General features: G+C 48.2%; 1 protein-coding gene across 11 annotated transcripts; it reads left to right on the top strand.

Annotated features, from left to right (window-relative positions):
- Positions 1-1,500: 1,500 nt before the first annotated feature.
- SLC6A20 (solute carrier family 6 member 20) lies at positions 1,501-15,565 on the top strand. Of its 11 annotated transcripts, XM_069007545.1 has the most exons (13): positions 2,455-3,095; positions 3,299-3,434; positions 5,176-5,609; positions 6,263-6,403; positions 7,134-7,225; positions 7,941-8,168; positions 9,107-9,217; positions 9,612-9,853; positions 10,725-10,887; positions 11,192-11,396; positions 12,164-12,323; positions 13,352-13,517; positions 14,439-15,565. In XM_069007545.1, the coding sequence occupies exons 4-13, from the start codon at positions 6,289-6,291 to the stop codon at positions 14,586-14,588; spliced, it is 1,632 nt and encodes a 543-aa protein (XP_068863646.1). In that variant the 5' UTR covers positions 2,455-3,095; positions 3,299-3,434; positions 5,176-5,609; positions 6,263-6,288; the 3' UTR covers positions 14,589-15,565. The 11 variants fall into 11 exon arrangements, with proteins under 11 accessions (XP_068863644.1, XP_068863646.1, XP_068863652.1 ...); XM_069007551.1 differs by lacking the exon at positions 3,299-3,434; XM_069007547.1 differs by lacking the exon at positions 2,455-3,095 and having other exon boundaries at positions 3,119-3,400.
- The last annotated feature ends 203 nt before the right edge of the window (positions 15,566-15,768 follow it).

Raw genomic sequence — 15,768 nt, 5'->3', positions numbered from 1 at the left:
TCTGTGATCTGAGCTACTGATGAGGCTGACATTTGTGAGAGAGGCAAGGATTCATCTCATTCCACCTGAACTTCCTGATCTGGCCTGACCCAAGATAAGGACATCACATCTCTCTGCCTGCACAATCTCCTCCAGTCCATTAATAAACTAGTTTGAAATGTGATGGGAAGGAGGTACAGAGCCAAGGAAACCTTTAACTTGATGATGCTCATCAGTAGGAGTAATCTATTCACACAGAAGCATCCCAAGTGGTAGTGATGTGCTATTTTTAAGGCTGTCCTGTCAGTGAATTATTTAATACTGTAAGCTGTTTATACACATCATTTATAATAAATCTCACTGCCAGGGATGGGCATTTGACTTTTTAGTAATTTTGTGATGTGGGACAACTCACATTGTCTGTGTGTGTCTTTCAGTTTAACAGCTTATGGATTTAAAATTACCTTGGATTATTCCTTCCAGAAGAATTCTGGGTTATACCCATGAGACATATTTCCAGGGCTAGCTGGCATGTTGCAGTTCTGCAGGCAAGACAAGAATGCACAGGTACTCCAAAAAAGTCACAAACTTCCCTCAAACCTGTACTACAGAAGGCTTTGGCAAACCCTGATGTTTTCCAATGACAACTTACATCTCTAGCACCACTAAAACACACCCTGAAGAATGGATGCACCTAATGTGTAAACCTCTTGCCATCACCTTTTCTAAGCTGTGAGAAAAGCAGTGTCCCACTTGGTGACTTTGGTAATACAGGTGGCTGGTCAGCAGGTCCACCAGAGTGGTTCTGTTGGGCTCAGCAGCACTGCACTACACGCTCTGCAGTTCGGGCTCCTGTCCAAAGGCCCGGGGGTTGGGGTTCTCACCTGTACCCACAGCTGGAGGCCTTGGCTCGGCCAGTGCCCAATGGGATGCTGGAGCAGCCCACACAGCACTGGCAGGGAGCAAATTTCCTGGCACTGGAGGAATGAGACTGACAGCAGCTGAGCGAGTCTTACTTGTAAAATGGTCCTGAAAGGTGCCCTGGAAAAAACCCATTTAAACAGAGGAAGGAAACTGAGTCCTTGGAGTTGCTCAGCTGCTTTTTATTGCTGCAGACGCTGCTGGCAGCCTCCTTCACTGGGAGACCTGTCCAAAGTGGTTGAGCTCAAAGTGTACCTTGGCAGGCACCCAAACACACAGGGTTCATGTTCAGACCTGGCACCTCAATGTGCCTTCAGATGACCCAAAGGCCTCCTAGATCCTTCCGCATCCACAATGGCCACAGACATCTTTTTCCGCTGGCCTTTGTATTTGGTCCCTGCTGCTTGTGAAAGTATTTTAAAACAGCAACCCCTCAGAAAAGTTCACCTGCAGCAGTGGGGTTTGAGCATGAAGGTAAGTGAAGAGTGGCCATTTCACACTGTTGTGCACATGCAGAGTATGTAGAGGGAGGGCAGTATTCCTGGAGGGTCAAACTTGAGTGCTGTTCTCAAAGTGTGCACCAGCCTGGGGACCTGCGTGGCTGGTAGGACTGTTTCAGGGCCACTTTGGAACTGGGGAGCGTGCTGGGTTGGTTGAGGTGAGCACCAGGGCACAGTGATAGGATGTCTGAGGACCTGTTTATTCTTACCCTAGAAGTCAGCACTGACAGTCCCTAAACCCAGTCCTAATGGTGTGGGAACCCCTCTTCTGTGCAATCAAATTCAAGCTGGTGCCTCGTGCAGATGAATGCCACTCGGTAGGAAGGGTGCCCTGTGGAGGAGTGTTCCATTTCCAAAACCAAACTGCAGCCCCAGTGTTATTTCCTCACAGCTTCAAGTTGGCATGTGAGTCGATAAAAATCCCTCAGCTCACATCCTTCCCAGAAATGCCAGTCAAAACCCAAGCAGCTATTCACCCAAAGTACCAATTTTATAGTTCTGTGTGTGTCTATAATCTATTTACCAGCATTCCTATTTCAGTATGTGCCTGTTAATAAGATTAGTAATTAAAAAGCTTGATAGGAATTGGCAAGCATAGCTCCTCCGCCTTTCCCTCCCCTCCAAGCCGGACTGGCGTGGAGTGTGAGGCACGGTTGGCAGAGTACCTGAGGGAGTGAAGGCAGGAGGCTCTGCTGAAACCTCTGCCTGCAAGAAGGCAATGGAGAAATCCCGACCCTTATGGGACAATCCCCTGCAGTTTGTTTTTGCCTGCATTTCCTATGCTGTGGGGCTGGGAAATGTGTGGAGGTTTCCATACTTATGTCAGATGTACGGAGGAGGTAAGTGTGGTTTACATTTTCTTGCTTCCCTTGAGGAGGAGTGTGGCAAGCTTTAAGTCCAAAAGTATGTTGTCCATGCTAATGCCTGTCCACCCAGCAGGGTCCAGGGCAGAGCAGGAGGTCTGGCTTTCTCTTGGTGTGCAATCTGCTTTATTGTGGCTTTATTTTATGTATTCTTTAGCATTAGGCTTTTACCTGACAGCTGCCCCAATATAGTGGCATTTCTTTCCTGTAAGTGGCGATGAAGCAGTGGGAAGGCCCATGCTTTCTGAAAGAATGGAGGTAGAGTGAGAGATATAGATCCACATGGTATTCATTTATTACATTTTTGCCCCATTGAATCACTCTGAAGGTGTCAGAAACTGGTTCATGTCCTTTTACATTCACCTATGGGACTTGGAAAATATTGAGAAGGGGAGATGATGACACTGATTTAATTTAAAGATCAGCTGTATCATTTCAAGTATCTGTCATTAATGTCTTTTATACAAAGCCTTACTTGAGGAGATGATAACTTGGCTGCAAATCTGCCTTGAAGTTGGCTGAAATGCCTTAATCAACAGGAGTTCCACAGCTAAAGCCTCCTAGTAACCTTTGAAAATAAGGAATAAATTGATTTGTCCTCCAAAGATAAATAAGCCAACCAAAAAAAAACCCCAGAACCCTCTTTGAAAGTTTATCCTCCTCCTGGGTCCAAACTGAAGAAAGAAGATGTCTGTGGCATATACAAGCCACAGCTGTTGTACCTTGGAAATCAGAAGTCAGTTAATTAGATTAATTAAAGGCCAGTACTAATAATCTCCTCTAGTATACAGCTACCACTGTTTTGAAGAATCTTTAGAAATAGCCTCTCTTTGTAAGACAACCAAGTTTTTTACTGCTTCTCATACTGCATCTGTTGTCGTAGTTTTGCACCCATCTCAATCTTGCATTAGGGACATGATGAGCATCTGCCTCATCTGCTTCTGGTCTCCTTCTGCCCTTTCTTCCTTTCAGGAAGAAACACTAAGCTGTTTAATGACTTTTTACTCCTTTTATGCTTGTTTTTTTGGCTCGTAGCTTACTTCTAAATGCACTTGTGGTAGTAGGATTTGGTTCATGCTGCTATTTGAAAAGGCATCTCAGCGCTGAGACTGCATCAGAGCTGTCCTGTGGGATCAGGTCAGAAAAATCCAGATAATATGGTGGGTGAAGGGTGAGTAGAAGATAGATACTGTAGTGGATGAAGCTTTCTTAGACACTTCAGATAGCAGAAATGATAGATGTGCTGTAATTTTGCATGTATTTGCCTACACATGCTTTAAGGGTAAAGACTTCATGTCTGACACTGAACTCTAGCACAAAGCTTAAAATGTGAGTGTTCCTGTATGCAAATCAAACTGCCCATCAAGGCAGATGTCCCAAAGGACAGCAAAACTTGCACATTTTGGGGGCTTTGTGTGGTTCTTTTAACCAGCCATCTGTATTGTAGCGGGTGGTGAGGATTCTCTGAAATGTAACCAAAACTGGAACACTTGGTTAGCCTGAATAGAAGATTAGATAAACTTGCTCATTGCAGGGGCTTTGCACTAGATGACCTTTAAAAGGTGCCTTCCAACTCAAACTGTTATATGATTCTATGATACACCCAAGTATTTTCTGAAAAGCATGTTTTGTAAGAATGTCTTTCCATTATTTTTCATTATATTTTCCATTATTTTTCTCGTCACCACTTATATTTATGTGGGGAAAGGCAGCTCTTTCTACTGTGAAATTAAAACTCCTGACAGGAGGTTTTGCTTTTCTTAATTGTTTTATTCACTGCCCTGTTAAAGAGGATTCTGTGGCTTTCCAGGGGTTCACAAAACCCACGAATACAGAAGATCGTTTCAGGATCTTAAAAGCTGGATATGCCAGGCACGGGGATTAGGGGGGGACACCAGCTTGCTTGGCATCTTCCTTGTAATAAAGCACAGAGCCAGTCCCTGTCCTGCCCAGGAAGGCAATAGGGCCTTATCGCGGCTGATACCGATAAACAGTATTTGTAGACTTTATAACCTGCCATTCTGTTCATCGGCAGTTTGCCTCCTTCTCATCCTTCTCCTTGCTTTCCTGCCGAGAGCATGACCTGAGCAGAGCAGGGGGCATTCAGACCTCGTAGGTGCAGTTCCTCCGTCCCTAGGCAGGCTGGGCCAGGCTCAGACGAGGCTGGGGTGGGTTTACAGCGGGGCTGGTGCTCAGCAGCGCTTAGCCCCGGGCGAGGAAGCCCCTGAGCAGGGGCCAGGGTGCCACGGCCAAGCCCAGTGCCTTGAGCAGACCCTGGGCACACTCCGCATGTTTTTGCCAACTACAGGGATCTGGCCTGGGGGCTGGTTTTTGCAGGCAGCTGGCACCGTAGGGAGCAACGCCCGGTGTAAATGAGCAGGGAATTGAGTGGTGCTGTGCTGATTCACAGCTGATAAGGAGGTGGTTTATCGACTGCCCAGAGTCCCCTATATGAGACATTTTGGTTCTACTCTTTGGGAAGAGTGGCGTTAGGAGCAAGATCTGTGTGCAAACAGGATGCAGAGCAAGGGGCAGGGGCTTGGCCCGGGCACCCCCAGCTGCGGGGGGACGTTGGGTGCAGAACAAGCCTGGAGGCATTTCTCCTCCTTGCCAGGTGGCACAGTCAATGCCAAACATGTGGCAGCGCTGCTGGGAGGGTGGAAAAGCCTTCGCAAGGGCCTGATGCCGATTCCCCTGTGGTACATGGCAGAACTCCCCTCAGTGGCTGCTGGGGCAGCTGGCATCCCACCGGCACGGAGTGGCTGCAGGAGCTCTTAAACCTCCGACAGCTCCCTTGCGGCATAGGAAGTTATCTAACAGACTAACAAAGGGGTTGTTAATAACAAGAGAACTGGGAGGTGGGAAATTAATTCCCAGAATAAACCGGATTATTGCTCTGTGTTTATTTCCAGGTCTTTGCCTCAGTCGCTGCACGGAGTTCATTCCTCCACAGCACTGCACAAGAGCCCATTGCAAGGAATGTTAATGCCACAGATTAAATCCTAAATAAGAGAAATTTACGTAAATATTTTGGCTTGCTGTAAAAAGGGAAGCAGGGAAGCCTTCGCAAAAATCCAGCTTTTGACTCAGTCAGCAGCTCTTTCTGAAGTGAGCCCCAAGTCGAATACAAGGATTTTAATTTTTTTCCGGCAGAAATTTAAGCCAAAGCACATCCTGGTTGCCAGGTGGGAAGGTCCTTTCCCCTTCCTCACTGTCAGCCTTCCTATTCCTGCTGCTGCTCTTCCACAGGAGCATCTCTGTGGCTCTCCATGTGGCTGGAAGTAGGGATGAGCAGCCCCATGCAGGAGGAGACTCTATGCCTCTGTCCCAGGGTCTGCTCCCACAGGTGGGGCCCTGGGGGAAAAGCCTTCATTCATTTGCTGGTGTTTGTGGGCTCAGCATGGGGATTTGGGAGGTTTTTTATTTGGTTTTTTGGTTGTTTTTTTATTTTTTATTTTATTTTTTAGCAAAGCCAGACTTCAACATGTTACTCAAAACTCTGTTTGACACAGACATTGCTGTTACTTTTTCTTTGAGCACTTTGGCTGTGCGGCAGAGTACCCCACACTGAAGTAAATCTTTCCCTCGGCCTCTTTGTCTCATTATCGTTTACAAGGTTTGGCGGATGGTTGGTTACCCTTTAACAGCCCCAGCCCCCAGCGTTGTTCAAACCGCCCAGACTCATCTGGGCAGCTCTGCCTCAACGCAGTGCCGACCAACACAGTTTAACAGCAGAAATCCCAGCCCTGCCAAGTCCCTGCGGAAAATTCCCTGCGCCCAGGCAGTCAGCACCCACCAGCCTCTGGGACACTGCCCAAAACCTCTGTGAGATGTCTGTCAGGATTGGGCCGTGCCCTCAGTACTCAAGATGCCTAGACAGGACCCAGACCCAGCCCGCCTCTGGGACACTGACAGCTTGATTTGAACACAAATAGGGCAATGTGGTGTTCATCTTGCTGCTGATCTGCTGAAGGCTGACTGTTGGGTGTGTTCTCACAGGTGGCTTTTTGATCCCATACCTTGTCATGCTGATTGCCGAGGGGATGCCGCTGCTGTACTTGGAGCTGGCCGTGGGGCAGCGTATGCGGCAGGGCAGCATCGGCGCCTGGAAAATAATAAGCCCCTACCTCTGCGGTGTTGGTATGTTCTCACCTTCCATCTGTATTTTCCAGCACACAGGGAATGTGGGTGATTTTAGATAGGAGAGCTTTGTCTTTCAGAGAAGACCCAGGTGGGAGCTCAGGTTTTACTGTGTCTCACCAGGCTGAGCAAAGCCAGACACCTCATGGCATGCATTTATCCTGTCCCTTGTGGGGCATTGGGGCCAGACCCCAGCTTGCTGTGTTGGGTCTGGTCAGAAGTGTGAATCCCCTTCCCTCAGGCAGACTGCCAAAATCACAGTGTGAAGGCCAGTGTAAACCCAGCCCTTGGGGCTGCCTACACTGGGCTTTGACCCCAAGAGCACCTTCCCAGTAAGCTCAACATGAGTGATAAAATAATGCCTTAATTTCCTATTGTTCCAGTCTACCATTTACTAATGTCCACTCTTAGATACATTTTTATGTTATTAAATTACCATGAAAACCCAAGCTATCATTAATTTGCATGCACACACATTTTAATTTTAATGATACATTGAATATTCCCTCCCTGGGGCCTAGAGTATAAAATCCAGTTGAGGATAGTCCTGGTGGGAGGAGGAGGCAGTGTCTGCAGTGACAGGGATATGCCCTGTGTGCATGGCTGTGCAGGGACACAGCCCCTGCTGCGTCAGCCGTGGCAGTGCTGCTCCCACACCCTACAGATGTTATGGAACCCTGGGCGTTTTGGGATTTTGCTGCTGACCAAGTGTCTCCCTCCGTACCTGCAGGAGTTGCCAGCGTTGTCGTCTCCTTCTTCCTCTCCATGTACTACAACGTGATAAATGCCTGGGCCTTCTGGTACCTCTTCCACTCCTTCCAGGTGTGTGGGCTCCCAATGGCCCAGTTTGGCCCCACTGTGGCTGTGGAGGGTCGTGGTGGCTTTGCATTGGTGCTGGATGTTGCATGGCACCATTGTCAGCTGGGAAGGGGAGGTGGAGCGTTGTCAAAAGCTTCAGAAACCCAGGGCTTTTCTGGAGAGAAAAGTGATGCAGTGGTGTCTCCCTCCATGGTCTTCCCAGAGGCATTTACCATTGTCTCCTCACCATGAAATTCAGGTCAAGGCCAGCCTTGTGACTCTTCAGTCACATGTGCCTTGTTGCCAGGGTGTCCTGCATCCAGGGATGGGCCTGTCTGACGGCAGGGGAGAGGTCTGGCCCCATGGTAGAGGCTTGGAGAGTGTCATCCCCAGGGGAGAAGGTTAAGGAGGCTCAGTCCTTGGGGAGAGAATCAGTCTGGTCATTCCCAAGGAAGAGGGACAGAGCAGGTCTGTCCTTGGGTAGAGAGTCAGGAAGGGTCGTCCCCAGGGGAGAGGATCAGAAAGCATCAATCCTTGGGGAGAGGGTCATTCCCAAGGTACAGTGTCAAAAGAGATCATCCCCAGGGGAGAGGGTCATCCCCAGCCCCAGGCAGCGCCGTGCAGAGAGAAGCAAGCCCGGGCAGAAAGCCGCCCTTGCCATTATCCTCCCTGTTCCTGACCGGCAGCTCGGCTCTGCCCGCCGTGCCGACGGCACTCACTCCATGTCCCTCCCTCCCAGGACCCCCTGCCATGGGCCACCTGCCCCCTCAACAACAACCGCACGGGCTACGAGGAGGAGTGTGAGAAGACATCGTCCACGCAGTACTTCTGGTACCGGCAGACCCTGAACATCTCCCCGTCGCTGGAAGCCAGCGGGAGCGTGCAGTGGGAGCAGGCGCTGTGCCTGACGCTGGCCTGGCTCGTGGTTTACCTCTGCATCCTCCGCGGCACCGCCTCCACCGGCAAGGTGAGAGCGGGGCACAGCCCTGCCGAGCCCGGGCGGGACGTGGGGAGGGAAAACCAGCGCGGGAAGGCAGTGCGGGATGGCTGCTGTTCTTGGGGTCACGGCATCTCCCCCGGAGCACCGAGCTCTGCAGCCTCTGCTGCCCTGTCAAGTTGCAGCTGAAACAGGATCAACCAAAACACTGAGTGATACTAAAAAAATAATCCAGAAAAGTCCTTTAAACACAGCCAGCTCTCTGCAAAACCAGTTGCTAGGCTGCTGGCCATGAGGAAAGCCATCTGCCACGGCAGAGCCGTGTCAGGAGATGTCTATTCCTTGGTCTTTGCAAGAAAAAAAATACACCTACTGGACAGTTTTTGCTTGCTTTTTCTTCACAGCAGAAATCATGAGGAAGTGGGGAGAAAAACCCCAATGTCCTGGCTGAGCCTGCACTAAGCAGCAAGCTGAGGGCTGTAATCCCCAAATCGTCTTAGTCAAATACAAGAAAGCCAAGAGACTGTAAACTAGGAATAACCTCTCGAACTTGCTGCAACTGATTCAATTAAAATTTGATTCAATTTGATTCAATTCAAATTTGATTTTGACCTTTTATGACCTCTGCTTGCCTTCCTTATAGAGCAAATGATGAATGACCTTTGCCTAATGAGTTTTGGATAGATAGTCACTTAGTTTGTGAATGCTGCAAATATTTTAGATTTTTGTTTGTTTTCCCATCAAAGAGAAGACCCTGGGAAGAGTAGTGCAGGTCTTCAGTATTATTAAAAACTCGTTTCCCTAAAATATAAATCTAAAGTTAGATCTGTCTGATAATATTTCTTTAAAGACTAATACATGATAACAAACACAATAATGGAAATTAGTTATGTAAAGTGAGACTGACACAGCAGATTAGCTTTGTCTTATGTATTCTTTAGACCAAGGTCTTTTCCGTCTTTCCCCAGGTCGTGTATGTGACAGCCTCTTTGCCGTACTGTGTTCTCATCATATACCTCATCAGAGGATTAACACTTCATGGAGCTGTGAATGGGCTCATCTACATGTTCACACCAAAGGTGCAGAAAAACTGTATTGAATTTTTCAGGAAATGTTATTGGTTACTGAGCATGTAAGTTTTTAATAGGTCTTGGTCCTCCTTTTTTTATACTGAATTTTTGCAGCAGTACCGTAGGTCTGGCAGCTGGAAACCCCAGCTGGGAGTGGCTGGAGGCTGTTCTGCCATGACACCCATAAGCTGCTTGCTTTTTCCTGCAGAAAAAGACCTTCCCATTAGCATGACCTATTACTTTCAGTCAGAGCAGTAACCCTGTCCAAAACCACCCCTGACCTAAAATGAGTGCACAAAGGGCCCCGTCCCTGGCCTTGTCCCTATCCCTGCAGGCTGGAAGGGGCAGTGCTGGGCCCTGGTGTGAAACTTCATGGTCTTGCTCTCTCATCTGGCTTTTGCAGCTGGAGCAGCTGTTGAACCCCAAGACCTGGATCAGCGCTGCCACGCAGATCTTCTTCTCGCTGGGCCTTGGCTTCGGCAGCCTCATCGCCTTTGCCAGCTACAACGAGCCCAGCAACAACTGCGAGAGACACGCCATCATCGTGTCCCTCATCAACAGCACCACCTCCATATTCGCCAGCATCGTCACCTTCTCCATCTACGGCTTCAAGGCGACCTTTAACTATGAGAGCTGCATCAACAAGTAAGAGCCCGCTGGTTCACTGCTTTTCCACTGCAAGCTGCTCTGGGGCAGGTGAGGGGGGAGGTAAATAAATAACAGCACGCAGCACTGCCAGCACTGCCCCAAGACCAGACCTGATACTGCTCTAATAAAGCTAAAGGAGCTATTCAAGGTGATGAAGCCTGAGATGAAAGGTCAGAGAGCTTTGCCTTTTGACACCTGGGTGCTGCTTCCAGGCACGGGCCTGCTCAAGAGGATGAGTTTGTCTGGGCAGGTCACAGAGGCACTTTCCCCTGTGTTCTTGTCCTGGCACATGCTCCAGGGAGTGTGGGGGAGCTGATTAATACATGCAGTGATGCTCAGATCCACTTTTTAAGGCTAAGCCCTGTTCCAGGAGCACAGCCTCCTTGGCTGTGATGCTCTGCAAAAGCCCAGCAGCCTGCAGGGTTGTGTCCTGTAGCTGCAAGCTTGCATTGCAGTTCCTGGCACAGGGCCCGTGGCAGTTACACATTTACTCATATTTTTAAAACTTTCAATCTATCTGCTGATCAGAGAGGAAACCAAGCTGCTAGTTCTTGCTTGTTGCCAAAAGACTTTAAAGTTGGGGGGTGTGGACATGAGACTGGAGGGCAAAGGGGAAGAGACACCAGCCAGCACTGGACAGCACCCAAAATACCTGCCTGGGAGCAGCAGTTTGGGTGCAGGAGCTGCTCCCCCCAAGGCACTGATGAGCACAAGGTTGCCCATGTCCCAGCACTGTGCTGGAAGTGCTGCTCTCACACAGGGAAACTGAAGTCCTGGGGCCAGCAAAGCATCCCCAGGGGGGCCGGTGGAAAAAAGGGGTGAGGTGTCCTGGGCCTGAAAGCCATTAAATTCCTGTAATCCTTCCCAGGGTGATCCTGCTGCTGCTGAATGCTTTTGACCTGGAGGAAGGCTCTTTAACAGCAGACAATCTCAATGAGATGAAAGACTACCTCATGGCCACCTACCCACAGGAATATGCCCAATTAGCACCACAGATTAAAAACTGCAGCTTGGAAGCTGAGCTAGACACGGTGAGTTGCTAGTTTGTGCAGTCCCCTTTGCTCCCACTGAGCTCAGGTGCCCCATGTGAGCCCAGGAGCTGCCTGACCAAGGGCTGGGGATCATTTCTACACCTCAGGATGGGGCAGGGGCTCACTCAGGCCATCAGCACCCAGTGTCTGTGCAGTTGGGATAAAACAGTGAAGACCTCACCTACCTTTGCTGTGCAAAGTCACACCTTGGGTGTACTTTGTCATGACACAGAGTCACTCTCTTACATCCTTTATCAAGCTGAGGAGCTGCCTGTAACTCTGTTTCCCCCCTTGTCTCTGTCAGGCTGTCCAGGGGACGGGGCTGGCATTTATAGTCTATTCGGAAGCGATCAAAAACATGGAGGTGCCCCAGCTGTACTCTGTGCTCTACTTCTTCATGCTGCTGATGCTGGGCATTGGCAGCATGCTGGGGAACACAGCTGCCATCCTCACGCCACTGACTGACAGCAAGGTCATTGCCTCCCGCTTTCCCAAGGAGGTGATCTCAGGTAGGCACCTGCCAGGCCACAGCACAGGCCACACAGTGAGCACGTGTGTGTGTGTGTGTCTGTAGGTGTGTGTGTCCAGAAGCTGTGGTGTCCCACCGACATTGAGGGTCCCTCTCTGACCTCAGGTGGAGCAGGGAATAGCAAATATGCTGCTGGAAGGATTTGCCTGCCCTTGTGAAATCCTGCTCAGCCTCTGCAGCACTTTCCCTTGGGAGCTCCCAAAGCACCAGGGCAGTAGTGGCTGTGCATTTACAGCCTACCCAACACACCTCAGCTCTGTCAGACTGGTGTCTACTCACTGGTGAAACTCAAAGGGATGGTACAAATGGCAAAATAGCTGCAGCAGGTAGCTCTTCAGTCACATCGCCAGTATCCCTGCTGTGCACCACCTTTTGGCCAAAAGAAATACGTGCTCCTGTTGGGGCATGGAAATCAGTTGTCCTACCTTAAAACCTGTTTTAGCTGTGTGCCCAGCAGCAACAGCAGATGCTGCATGCACATGTGACAAGGCTGTTGCTAAGACTTGGTTGTCTTGACGGTGTCTGGGGTGATGTGCTGTGACTGTGCAGGTCTAGGGAGCAGCAGTTTAACGACAGTCACACATGCACAGGGACGTGTCTTTTCCATGGGGGGAAAAAATAAAATCCTTCTCCTCAGAGAAAGCTGCTCAGCAGAAATCCCACCAGCTTTTTAGTCACGAGAAGTGTGACATTTTCCCTACACAAACTTCCAGGTGTAATGGCAGGATCCCTGTTTTATCCATGCAGGTGTTGTGTGTTTCATTAATTGTATAATTGGCCTGATCTTCACCATGGAGGCTGGAAATTACTGGTTTGACATCTTCAACGACTACGCAGCCACCCTCTCACTGCTGCTCATCGTGCTGGTGGAAACCATCGCCGTGTGTTACATCTATGGGATAAGGAGGTAAAACTTCAGCCCTGCTTCCTTCATAGTGGGACAGCTGCGGGAGCAGCCACGGGCCAAGAATAAAAATATGGCCTCGGGCTAAAGGTTTCTCCTATGCTATAGGATCAGCAAGGGGATGGGGCTCTCCCCTGCCCTGCAGACCCCTTCCAGGGCCTTGGCTCAGGACTGTGAGGGGCCAAGCTGGGCCGACACTGTCTCTGCTGGCAGGGGAGTACCAAGGAGCTGTACACACGGCTCCCTGCTCGTGTCCTTGGTCTCAGGAGCAACTTCTGCCAAAACTCCGCTCCTCCCATGACAGGAATTCAGCACGAGCACAGCAGTGCCAGTAAGTCTGGTTTCAAAGGTGGTCACCTTGCACATTGTTTGTCTCCCATCAATCCTTGTGGGTAAAAGGAAGCTCTGGAATCAGGAGAAGTTTTCAACAGCAACGGGGTTTGAAAATAGCTGAAGGGAAAGGCTCCAGCATTTGCTTTGTGAGTCTGCCAGCACACAAGGTGTCCAGGCACATACACGGGTATTACCTCCTTGACGAGTTCAACGCCTTCGAGTCAGATCCAGGTCTCCTGTGAGATTTTAGTTACCATCTCCAGTACTTCCTCAGAGAGAGTCAGATACCAGCACTGAGAACTCTCAACTACACAAACCCAGCTGTTTTCTCCACAGTACTTCAGCATCATTGCTCTTCTCTGTCAGCTGACAGCAGTAACAGTCCGAGCTTACACTTCAGGCAGAACTTTCTTGCTGTACCTTTTCTAGCTCCTCTGTGCAACTTGGGATTCTCTTGGAAGCCTCAGTGTCTTTTTTGATTTCACCCTCACCATAATTCTAGTGAGCCAGCTTTTCAGACAATAATTCTCTGCTCATTTGTGGTCAGCTGTTCTCCCCTTTCTCATATGACATACTCGATTCTGAAGGTGGTTTCTGAAGTAACTCAGAACAAGGTACTGATCGAACTTCTGTAGCCAGTCTCAAAAACACACGTTTGGTTTTCTTTACAAAAATGTATTTGGTTTTCTTTTGAACAGATTTGAAAAAGATCTTTACACCATGATTGGACGCAAGCCAAACTGGTATTGGAAAATTATGTGGGCTTTTGTTAGTCCACTACTAATTATAAGCCTATTTATTTTTTACCTCACCGACTATATCCTCACAGGAACATTGCAATACCAAGCATGGGATGCCACACAGGTAAAAGAGTTTTGGGTTTGGGCTTTTTTTAAAAAAACTTTCCTTAGTTCCTGCAAGGATACAAGCTTCCTTCCTAACTACACTGTTCCACAAAATGGCCTTCTGAAAGTGAGTAGCTGGAGTCAGGGCCATCCCTTAATTTTGTGGAAAGGAAAAACAGGAAATTTGACTTAGTGATGATGTAATGGTTCTGTAAAATCAACTACTTTCCCTCTATGAGGTTCTTAATCAACTCTTCATAGAATTAAATTTCATTCATATTGAAGACCCAAGTATCATCTTTAAAAACACACTTAAAAAACCCCTGCTTTCAAAGTGTATTTATTTTGAACAAAATTAGTGGTATTTTAACAGAACTGAGCTGCTGCTGGACTAGTTTTCATAATTTCCATACACATTTTTCTTTACGGCCAGAACATTTTCTTAAGAATACTGGACTGTATATTCATCACAGAGCAATTACTGCTGGATAAGTAATCACTGGTTTCATAACCTTTTGTGGAAATGTTCCCATCATGCAGAAACAAAGAACATCATTGTTTTCATGTCATGGCCAATTTGGGACCCACAGTGGGCCTGGACTGGTGACTGGGTGTCAGCATGAGCCCGCAGGCACCGGGAGAGGAACAGAGACCTGACAGAGGTCAGGGCTCAGCCACCTCATTAAGAAACACAAATCAAGCCAAAATCTGCTCTTTACCAAAGCTTGCAGAAGTTTTCCCCGATCCTGCTGTCAGCAGCTGTTCTTGTCAGGTTTCAGTGTGTATGGCTGGACAAAGAACAGCACTGAGGGCAGCCATGGGCTGCCACAGCCTGGAACTGCTTCTCAGAGGTCCTGTCTAGATCCATGCACACAACTTTGCTCCTGGCCCGACTCTGGGGCAGATCCCACAGATCCAACACTGCTTTTCTCCCTTGCAGGGGCAGCTGGTGACCAAGGATTACCCAGGCTATGCCCTGGCAGTGATCGGGCTGCTGGTAGCGGCATCCACCATGTGCATTCCCCTGGGAGCACTAGTGACTTTTATAAGGAAGAGACTGAAGAGGGAACGAGTTTCCACTGTTGCATGAAAGCTGACAGCTGGATTTGGGAAGACCTTACCCCTGTCATCAGTGACTGGGCACTTCTGGAAGACAGCAGCAACCATTATTTGTAGCAGCTATTTATAGAGTTGAGAATGGTGGGTGCTATATTGACCAAAAAGTGCTCTTGGGAGGTTCCACAATGGTTTGGAAAAAAAAAAAGCGCTTCTGTAACAAGATGAAGCTTTAAAATGGCCTCTGTAAAAGAGGTGAGAGGGAGAAGAGCAGCTCACAAAATGCCAGCTAGCACAAATTAACCAGCATATCAGCCCATTACACGTTAGGTGATTCTTTTCCACTGTTGTAGCACTGCCTGTGTGGAAACATGAGCAACCAAGCATGTTCCTGCACCTAAGTACCAGCAAATACCCTCAACCATTCAAGACACTTAAGCATACTCATTGTTTGAGATGACACCTGTATTTCACCAACAGGTGAAACTGCTGAAGTCTGGCAATGAGCATGTGACATTGCTTTCGGACATGGGAGAAAGCAGTAGGATGGCACTGGGAGATAAATGTGGCCAACATGGCTTCTTTTACACTTGTGTCCAGCAAAGCAGTGAATATATATATTTATATATGCATATGCATATACATATATATACACACATATATGTGAGCTGCATATAAGTTCTCCCACCCCCAGAAGTAAACTTCCAATTCCAGTATGTAACTGTGCAGTGTGCTGTACTTTGTATTTTCCAGGGATGCATTTTAAGTACACTAGAAAGTATCTGTGATAAAGCTGCTTTACGAGCCCCACCCAAACAAAAGTATGCCATATAATTAGCTTTGACAAAGTTCAGATCCAGGTATTCTTTAATCATCAGATGTTACAATCCAGCAGTTCCATGGACCTGGTTAATTTCCCTGTGTAAATGTTTTATAAAGAAAGCAATATGTTTAAATGGCAAGCTTCATGTAATAGAAAACATTAAAATTATATCTATGAACTTTAAAAAAGGTCGCTCTGAAGAACAATATTAGAGACACACTTATGGGACAAAGGGTTCTTAATACAGTGTCTTAACTATGTAACCATTAGAAGATGGCAGGTGCCTTAGAAAAGAGGGATTAATTTCAAACACTGTTAAAGCACAACACAAGTCTCTCATTCTGGGGCAAAAAGCAAGAGGAATTCTACAGCCCTCAGGGGTGGGAAAAAA

Source organism: Aphelocoma coerulescens, chromosome 2 (assembly GCF_041296385.1).
Source record: "Aphelocoma coerulescens isolate FSJ_1873_10779 chromosome 2, UR_Acoe_1.0, whole genome shotgun sequence".
In the NCBI taxonomy this organism is placed as follows: Eukaryota; Metazoa; Chordata; class Aves; order Passeriformes; family Corvidae; genus Aphelocoma; species Aphelocoma coerulescens.
The sequence above is the reverse complement of the archived record's forward strand: the minus strand, read 5'-3'. Positions and strand labels throughout refer to the sequence as shown.

Coding starts and splice junctions, on each gene's coding strand:
- SLC6A20 (XM_069007543.1), top strand. CDS start 2,119: ATGGAGAAATCCCGACCCTTATGGGACAATCCCCTGCAGTTTGTTTTT. Junction 9,218..9,611: donor TCTACATGTTCACACCAAAG/GTGCAGAAAAAC, acceptor TGGCTTTTGCAG/CTGGAGCAGCTGTTGAACCC. Junction 12,324..13,351: donor TACATCTATGGGATAAGGAG/GTAAAACTTCAG, acceptor TCTTTTGAACAG/ATTTGAAAAAGATCTTTACA.